Genomic DNA, 9,968 nt, shown 5'->3' with positions numbered 1-9,968 from the left:
GGGTCCGCGACGGGCTCCGCCACCGCCGGTGGATCTGCTGCTCGGTCACCCATATCTAGAGTTTACCGAGGGCACCCCTGCCTTCCATTTTTGTCGGAAGCTTAGGAGGATGCACATTGGAGCGCATGTCGCGGTCGACTGGGATGCGATCGGTGCTATTGGTGAGACGCCTAGGCTACGTTATTTCTTTCCTGTGGATTCATCGTGGCATCGTCTTTTTGAGTTAGCGCACACAACGAGCTACAGGGAGCTGTTGGTCGAGTTTCTGTCGACATTCACATTTCACCATCCTCAGGCCGACCAGCCGCTTGCACAGCCACATGCTCCTCCCCCTCCGCCTAAGGTTTCTTTCAGGCTTGCTAGTGTTTGGCGTTCGATGACACTAGCTCAGTTTGTCGTTCATAGCGGTTTATACCTGCAAGAGGAGATCGATACTGACGTTTATACGCAGGGGCTAGTGGTGGTTGATAGACCCACTCTTTTAGGGTTTTGGCAGTTGGTTGCGGGGCAGGTACTTGGGAGCACGACAAGTCAAAGGGGATGATTTCACATGTTGATGACCCATTGTACAGGTACGTACGTTTATTACATTAAATATTGTGATTATTATTATTATTTATTAATTTCTATTTCTGTACTTCGCTAACACTATCTGCAGGTACCTACATAGGATGCTCTCTACTTCTATTACAGCTCGCGGCCACTAGCACACGGTTTTTTTCTTTTATTGTTTGTTGTACAGGAGGTCGTGCGCACTAGCACATGGTCTAGCCCAGTACTTCGCCTCCGCCCATCACCGGCAGGAGCGCGGATTTTTGTATGGCGGCGCGTACGTGACTGTCATTGCCCATTCATTGGGCCTCGTACCGGAGGAGGACCCACAGTTACTACCGCCAACAGCGCCGACGCGGATGGGTTTTCAGACGTTGTGGGGGATGCACCGGATTAAGACGTTCGACGTCCTCGACGAGCGCTTTAAAACCCGCGGAGGTCTCTTATGGCAGCCGCGGGACCTACCGGAGCAGTTCGATCTAGTGTATCCTCCGCCAGATCGTGCTGCAACGGTCATGCAGGACCCTCCGGTGGATTTAGACGGCCCAGCAATGTCACAGCCACCACCACCTTCCAGGGCACCCCAGTTTCCATGGAACGTTATTCCAGGTCATACCCCGGGAGCTGCAACAGATCCGCAGGTACGAGCCGAGCTTGACATGCTGAACGATTTGATAGATTGGTTGGTTCGGGAGGCGCAGGATAGATGAGAGAGAGAGGGGTTACCCCCCATACCGCTCCCACCACCTCGAGCACCACATCAGCAACAGCAGCCGTAGTAGCCAGATCCAGATTCGGACTCGGACTCGTTCCCAGAGGCATAGACCAGCTTTATGGATATATTTTGGTATTTAGTGATCAGTTGTGGTTTTTATTTTTGTTTTGGATGTACAAATTTATCTTATATATGTTCAGTTATTCGGTTATTTAATGATTGTTTGTCTTAAATTAATATTTCGTAATAAATGTTGAGAATATAATACGGAAACAATATAATTTTCAAAATGTTAAATAATATTTAAACGAGATAATATTTTAATGGTAGGCTAATATTTAAAAAAATAAATTGTTAAAAACAACATAATATTTAGACGATCGAATATATTTAAAGGGCCGATCTTGAAGACGGTAAGATTTTTTATTATTACATTATAAAGAATCAACTTTTTTGTGCATTAGAACTTGTACCCCAAGCTTGGGGAGTTTTCCAAAAAAAAAACTTGATTTTTCACATTTAACCCAAATATTTCATACTTTGTATTTTAACCCCTTCTAATTTTTTTTACATTTAACCCAAAGTTTTCCATCTTTTATAATTTAACACAAACACTTTATTATTTACAACTTTCGTCCCCCATACTTTTTATCGTGCGCAAGTTTTTCGTTTTACGTTTCGTTCTAAATTTTGTGAGTTAACATGTCGTAGCGTGCATGTGAGGTTCAACATTTTTTGCTCTATTTTTTCATATTTGACAAACCCGTCGCAATGCGTCCGTTTTTTCCCTTTTGAAAATTTCGCCGCAACGGGCGGGTCCTAGATCGACTAAGTTATTATTTTCTGCGTTTTACGTTTCTGGTTAATTTCTCCGAATTAACACACTGTAACAGGTGTGCGTGGTTCAACGATTTTAGTCTGCTTTTCGTTCAGTGTAGTTTTTACCATTTTATCTATTTTATTTTTACGATGTTGAGAGTCGATGTCGTTGTGGCATTGGTGCTACTTGGGACGGTTTTATTTAACCTATTAAATTTTTTACTAATATTTTGTTTCGGTTTACCTCTATACTTCCTTTACTTAAAAACTATTTTTTACGTGCATATTTTATGTACGAGGTATGTATAAATATGATTTGTTCTACATTCAGATGTAAACTTTTTTTATAGACGAGTCAGGTCAAATATAATACATTTTCGTTTAAAGAAACAATTTTTACGTGCATATTTTTATGTATGTTTTGGTATAAATTCAAGTTGTTCTACGTTTCCACGTAAATTTTTTTGGGAAATAACTCAGGTCAAATATAATATGTTTTCATGTTTATTTTATGTATGTTTCGTAAAGTTTGTTTCGAACCGAGTGAAGTCAAAGTATGGTTTCTTTTTCTCCATTTTTTCGAAAGCTCTAATTAATCTCTTTCGATTACATGTGCATATCCCGTTATGTTTTCTATGTCTGAGTTGGGTCACATATAATATGTTATGATTGTTCGATATGAATTTGATTTACTTTACTTTTGATCAAATCTCAATGCTTTTACAGGTTAGATTGAGTTCAACTGGATACGTTGAAATGTGTGTTTTCATATGGTCAATGCATCATATAACGTTTGGACTAATCCATTCAGTGTTTACGATGTACCCGCGCCGCAACGCGGGCGGGTCTTAACCCTAATTATACAAAAAATAAAACTTTCTTTTAAAAACACAAAATTTTTCACTCAAAAAAAAACATCACCTCCAAAAACCATCAAATTACCCCACCAAAAAACCCATTCTTTCAACCAAAAAAACACCCAACTCCTAGACGCCTCGTATAGGCCTATACGAGGCGTCTAGGCCCCTCTAACTTTGTGCCTGACATCCCTCTCATACCCTCTTGAATTCAGTGCCTAGACGTCCTGTAAAGGCTTATACGAGACGTCTAGGGCACCAAATGTGTCCAAATAGCCCAGCTAGGTGTCCGAATAGTTTGTGCCTAAAAAAATACAATTTTAAAAGTTGTATATTCCTTTAGTTATAATTTGTCTGATTATAAACAATTTAATAAGCGTATAATGAAGTCTGTAATAATGAAGTTTTTGTTCGTCACAATTGCAATAAGCATACTCTTCTTGATTCGATTATGTCTTTATCGTAAATTTCGGTTTTCTGGTCAGAATAGAAAATGTAAAATCGGGTGGTTGAAAAATCCACACCTTAATATGTAACTACTTGTGTTTTTCCTTGGGTTGGTTGTTTGCTAACAGGTGTGTCATTTTATATATAATTTGCCTTTCAATAAAAAATAAAGAATTTAATTTTTTGAATAAATTTTACTAATTGACTATATTTTTATTTATTTTGTACCATTTAACATGATAAAACAATATAGCGCGCGTAAATTAACACATATATAAATAAATAAACCAACTTGTCACCTCTAATAGTAAATTAATGGTTCACCACTTCACATAAGGTGAAAGTCTTGATGATTGCCATCACCAAACCCACTAGATATGGAAGACATGGCAGAATTTACTGTATAAACCATGCCAAAAGCCTCCTATAAAAAGCCACAAACTCTTCCACAAATTATTAACCTTAAGACATACTTTGCAAGTGATACATATGGAGCATCTTGAAAAGGGTCAAATAGAAGTTGATGAACAAAAATGGGTTTATGATTCTTCGGTTGATCATAGAGGTCGAACACCTCTTCGCGCTTCCACCGGGGCGTGGAAAGCGTCCTCGTTTATCATCGGTAATGATTCTGATTCTGTTCTTCATTATCTCTAACTACCTACAAAATCTTATCGTTTGAGGTTTATTGTTTAACTGATGAATTTTGAAGAGTTATTAATTTGTATCTTAATTGAGACTAGTTCGCGAAAAGCTTGAGTTGAGTCAAGCTATAACCTAAATTGGAGTTTATTTAACAATGAGCTCAAGTCTAACTTACTATGCATCATCCATCGAGTTTGATTTGGTTTACAAGGTTACTAATTGTAAAAAATATTTCGATTTGGTTTACAAGGTTACTAATTGTAAAAAATATAATACTATTTATATAATTATAATAACAATGAAATATAGTATGTTGTGCATGTAACAATAAATTGTGATGATGTCGAGACTAGGAGAAAATTACAATATTTGTTGGGCTTAGGGTTTTGGATAACAAAATATGCCTACTAGTTATAGTTTTGTATCTAATGTCAACATTTTTTAATTTGCAGTAATTGAGTTTGCGGAGAGGTTAAGTTACTTCGGAATAGCAACAAGTTTAATCATATATCTTACAAAAGTTCTCCATCAAGACGTGAAGACATCGGCTAAGAGTGCTAACCAATGGATCGGTGTAACAACTCTAATGCCCCTTTTTGGAGGCTTTCTAGCCGATGCATACTTGGGACGTTTCTACACTGTTCTTTTATCGTCAGTTATCTATCTAATGGTACAATTTCCAAGTTATTGCAACATGGCATAGTACAACCATATTCCGTTTTCATAAAGAGTTAAAATACACCTGTTTTTAATAACCATGGCTAGATTATTTGTCTGTAACGTAGTGTACAACCAGATAATTTGGCTTACGTTATAAATAACAAAAATAATATAAACAAAGAACACAAGTCTTATCAAGCAATATCTGATCCACTATATTCAATGATTGACTACAGGGTTTGCTTCTTCTGATGATGTCTAGCATGATTCCGAACTTAAAACCGTGTGCGAGTAATGGGATTTGTTTAGAACCAAGGAAGATTCACGAAATAGTGTTCTTTGTTGCAATATATTTAGTATCTGTGGGCACGGGTGGCCACAAACCGTCTTTAGAAAGTTTTGGAGCCGATCAGTTTGATGATGATCACTCAGAAGAACGCAAAAAAAAGATGTCGTTCTTTAACTACTGGAACGCAGCCCTTTGTGCTGGAGTTTTGCTCGGTGTAACTGTCATAGTCTATGTGCAAGATCAAGTAGGTTGGGGTCAAGCAGATATGATTCTCGCCATTGTCATGGCTTGTTCAATTGTGATCTTCATCATCGGTAGGCCATTTTATCGATATCAAAAGCCGGGAAGCCCATTAAAGCCAATGGTTCAAGTTTGTGTTGCAGCCTTTGCCAAGAGAAATCTACCTTACCCTTCTAACCCAGATGAGTTGCATGAGGTGTCCAAATCAGAAAAGGTTCAAGAAAGGCTACTTTGCCACACAGAAACCTTCAAGTAAGCAAATTTCATGTGTTACCTATTGTTGTATAAAAAGTGTCAGGTCCATTATTTTTAAGTAAGCAAATTTCAAGTGTTACTTTTGTTGTTTAAACAGTGTCAAATCCAATATTTTTAGCTCGTCGTTTAATTATAACAAATTCTTTTTACGCTACAAAACTTGTTTAATCGATGATGAAACTATAACTTTTCATCTCGGATCACAGTATTTTTTCTTCATTGGCTTTAACTACCCACTACAAGAAAGGGAGGCCTTTAGCGGCGACAGGTGTCGCCGGTATTGGTCCACTTTGTCGCCGCTATTGACCTTTACAGGCTACACGTCGTCGCTAAAAGGTCGCCGGTATTGATAGGCCGCTATTGGCCACCTGTCGTCGCTAATAACCTACTTTACGTCGCCGGTATTGCCTTTTAAGTCCCCAACCGTTAGATCAGGATTTTGATCAACGGCTGGGGTTTGGTCTCAGGGTGTGTGACACGGATCGACCAATAGCGGCGACATTAGGCCCGTCGCCGCTAATGGTGTCGCCGCTAAAGGCCTCCCATTCTTGTAGTGACCCTACATACGACTATTTAGGATGCGGGGTCAAACTTGAATACCCTTGGATCCCCTTTAGTCTTGTCCATGTTTCAATGTTCTATTTAGATTACTTGATTCCTACTAATGTTTTATCCATTTACAGGTTTCTTGATAAAGCCGCGATAATAGACGAACAAGATTACTCCGACGACAAACAGCACAATCCATGGAGACTATCGACCGTAACAAGGGTAGAGGAAATGAAGCTACTTTTGAACATGATCCCAATTTGGCTAACTTCACTACCATTCGGTATATGTGTAGCACAAACCACAACATTCTTCATCAAACAAGGCGCATTAATGAATCGTGAGATCACACAATCATTCATCCTCCCACCAGCCTCAATCTTTAGCCTAACTGCCTGCGGAATGATCCTTTCGGTAACAGTTTATGATAGAATCCTAGTCCCCTTATCAAGAAGAATAACCCGAACCGAAAGAGGGATCACTATTCTTCAAAGAATAGGAATTGGAATGGTGTTCTCCGTCACAACAATGATCATTTCCGCCATTGTTGAAAAGAAGCGGCTAACGGTTGTGCAAAACAGTTCTTTACATAACTCGGCCACAATGAGCGTGTTCTGGTTAGCACCACAGTTCATAATTATTGGAATTGCAGATGGGTTCACTTTGGTTGGACTTCAAGAATACTTCTATGATCAAGTCCCTGATTCATTGAGAAGCTTAGGAATTGCATTGTACCTAAGCGTGATCGGGGCTGCAAACTTCTTGAGTAGTTTCTTGATCACGATTGTTGATCACGTGACTACGAAAGTATCAGGAACGAGCTGGTTTGGAAAAAATTTGAACAGCAGCCGTCTTGACCACTTCTATCTACTCCTGGCTGTGATCACTGCGTCGAATTTGTGTGTGTATGTGTTTTTAACTAGTCGGTACTCGTATAAGAATGTGCAGAGGAAGACTCAGGTGGCCGTGGCCGATTGCTACCAAGCTGAAGACCATAGCACAAGAGGTTGATACAAATTAAGTTGCAGTCGTTTACTGTATAATTCTATATAGTTTGGTATTTTCTAATGGATCCATCTTATTAAAAAAAAAAAAAAAAAAAGATTGTTATCGTAGCCATGCAGTGGAGTGTAAGACAAGCTTTACTAGCTTTACTAGTATGTTATATATATAAATAAATCATCTGTTTTTCATCTTGCTTATCATCCACTTGGTCCGCTCTTACTCTCTTGTTATACGTCTTGATTTGTGACTAAACTTAGTAGATAAAAATTAAAAAAAAAAGGTCACTGATTTACTCAAATTCGTACAAAATAATATTAAAAGTTACAAGAAAAAATGTTTCTTTAGATGCAAAACATGAATGGGAAAAGGCAATCCAGTGTTGAAAAGAACTTTCTCTGATGTAAATTATAGAATAGACTTTCAGGACAAGAGTCACGGTCTACTCCACTAGACAATAGTACATATACAATAATTTAAGAGGAAACCCAATATAAGAATGATGAAACAAACTTCCAGGCAGATTGCGTTGGCCAACCAAAACGATTAAACCCCCAGATCTCCCCCCCCCCCCCTAAAATAAATCATGGGTCCGTCATTACGTATGATGTGCCTATGATGTGCCTGAGTGTCCCAAGTAAGCCACTGTTGTAAACATGTGCCCATCCACCTACTCCGTCCCACTGAATACTAAAACAATGATGCTTTTGGTGACAAAGGTATCAATTTTTGCTATTTTTTTCCTTCCTTTGCTTCAGACAACTCGGAAAGATAATAGCCCAAGGATTACTAAAACAATTATGCGTTAAGCATGCCCTTTATGTGTAACACCCCGACCATGTACAAAACAACCTCCAACGGAAATGTCGGGGAGTCACGTTACAAATTGTTCACAGCACATGGTACTAAAGTTTCGTTTTATTGATTAATTGAATTACAGTGTCTTTCGAAACACAAAACAAGCACAAACAACGATTCTTAGATTAAAGCAAAACTAAGGCCCGAGTCCATTCCTATGTGTAGCATGCTTGCATAACATCAAACATTTGTACTTGAAACACATGTGAAAATAAACGGTCAACAATAAATTTGGTGAGTAACATAGGTTTTGTGATCAAATTCATGGCTATGAACTTGTATTGAAATACATCGTCTGACTGCGAGAGTCGATGAGTGAAAACCTTGTAACCAAACATGTATCAATTGTGTTTGGTATTGCAATATGTTTAACCAACTATGAAAGTTGGTATAATAAAGAAAACCTTGTAGCCATGAATCTTGACAAGAGTGTTTCTTTGAAAAACCTTGTAAGTAATCAATTGTTTACTCGTAAATTGTATGGTTCATACATATGTGTTTGAAAACCATTTGTAACCTTATGTAAACCAACTGTTTCGTCATGTATAAACCAATTATTTCGTCTTGTATAACTGGATCCAAGTTGAGATCGCGAGTTATAAGTCTTACAAATCGACTAAAAGGCAAAAGTGACTAGCGAGTCAAGAACACATTAGAACAACTTATCGCAATTTAAATTGTCGTTGGTGACTTAGCGAAGTCAAAAGATAATTTTGGATCCAACAACCAGTGGGTCGATAAGAGATCAAGTTGTGGAATGAGACTAAAGCCCATGGAAAAGGGACATGAGGGAAACCTAACCTAGTTGACTGGAGATCCCAAGATCTAGGTTCAATAGGACAACTTAATCATGAACCAAAGGGTAGTCACTGTGGGGGCATAGCTAATATATATATATATATATATATATATATATATATATATATATATATGTTTATATATAAGCTAGTGTATATGTTTATATATCCCCCTAAAACTATAAAAGGGTGTTTAAATACATCCTAGTCCATTCCTATAATATTAAGTGACATTGTTGTGAGGCTAAGCATAATATATGGTTAATTGATTTGTGAAAATCATAGTAAGCCATAGTTCTTTTGATGATTCAAAGGAATCACCTATGTAAGAGAGAGGTAGGGTCGCTTCGAATGGCATTGTGTGGTGCGCAATTCTAGAGCTCTCGCAGAACCAGGCTAGTGTTCCAGGACCATAATAGGACACGATAGTGAGGGGATGGCCCGGCTAGGGGAAGTATTGTGTGAATGTATATTGCCGTTTACACAAATGGGGGGGTTGTTCAAGGACATCACGTCTACAAAACCCTAGTAGGCTTAGTGTGCTTCATAAAGGAAGGTTCAAAGGCAAAACCTACCTATCCTGCAATACTCGACTGACAAGGTTTTATCGGGGAATTTTGGGCGTTTTAATCGATCTTCATTCATGTGGGGGATTATTGGAAATTCAATGAAAATGAGTTTTTCACTAAATATTTTGGACATCAATAATATTTATATATGTGTTGTATAAATAATTATTTATGGGTTTGTGTTCAAACTATGTCCAAATAGAGCTAAGATGAATGAGATATCGAAGCTTGAAGTTGTAAGTTTGGAACAAACAAAAATGAGAAAAATGGATTGAGATTTGTCACCTTGTCCCACATAGGTGGGATGACAAACTTAAAGTGGTATAAAAGGAGGAGCACTCCTTGTAATCTGTTTCCTTAAAGGCAAACACTAGTGGGGAGACTGGGGACCCAAAGGGTGCGTCGCACCCGCACATACGCGCACGGGGCGCGGGCTATGGCCCCAATGTGGTGCACTTTGAACTTCGCCCACTTCCTTTGTTTTTTTGTCCATGAGCGCGTGGTCGGATACATGGCGGGTGCCTGGTCTGCCTATGGCACACCCTTTGGTGGTGTAGGCGGATGTCATAGCATGGCGCAAGCTCCTTAGGCGCGCGGCTAAGACGGAAGTGCAGATGGCGCGTGGGCCTGGAAGGCGCATGACCAGCTGGCGTCCCGGTATGCGTAACGACTTCCAATTAGCGCGTGGCGCAAGAAGGTGTATCTCCGCGGAAG

At 39.0% G+C, this 9,968-nt stretch overlaps 1 protein-coding gene across 1 annotated transcript; it reads left to right on the top strand.

Moving 5' to 3' along the window:
• Window positions 1–3,855: 3,855 nt before the first annotated feature.
• On the top strand, window positions 3,856–7,225 carry LOC110865384 (protein NRT1/ PTR FAMILY 5.6). Its single transcript, XM_022114628.2, has 4 exons — window positions 3,856–4,012; window positions 4,488–4,705; window positions 4,932–5,476; window positions 6,163–7,225. Exons 1-4 carry the CDS (start codon window positions 3,880–3,882, stop codon window positions 7,037–7,039), a joined length of 1,773 nt encoding a protein of 590 aa, XP_021970320.1. The 5' UTR covers window positions 3,856–3,879; the 3' UTR covers window positions 7,040–7,225.
• The last annotated feature ends 2,743 nt before the right edge of the window (window positions 7,226–9,968 follow it).

Source organism: Helianthus annuus, chromosome 6 (assembly GCF_002127325.2).
Source record: "Helianthus annuus cultivar XRQ/B chromosome 6, HanXRQr2.0-SUNRISE, whole genome shotgun sequence".
In the NCBI taxonomy this organism is placed as follows: Eukaryota; Viridiplantae; Streptophyta; class Magnoliopsida; order Asterales; family Asteraceae; genus Helianthus; species Helianthus annuus.
The sequence above is the reverse complement of the archived record's forward strand: the minus strand, read 5'-3'. Positions and strand labels throughout refer to the sequence as shown.

What these genes read in the sequence shown, in the direction of transcription:
- LOC110865384 (XM_022114628.2), top strand. Translation starts at nt 3,880, where the DNA reads ATGGAGCATCTTGAAAAGGGTCAAATAGAAGTTGATGAACAAAAATGG. An exon ending in AGCGTCCTCGTTTATCATCG is followed by an intron (nt 4,013 to 4,487) that starts GTAATGATTCTG and finishes TTTAATTTGCAG; the next exon opens with TAATTGAGTTTGCGGAGAGG. An exon ending in TGCCACACAGAAACCTTCAA is followed by an intron (nt 5,477 to 6,162) that starts GTAAGCAAATTT and finishes ATCCATTTACAG; the next exon opens with GTTTCTTGATAAAGCCGCGA.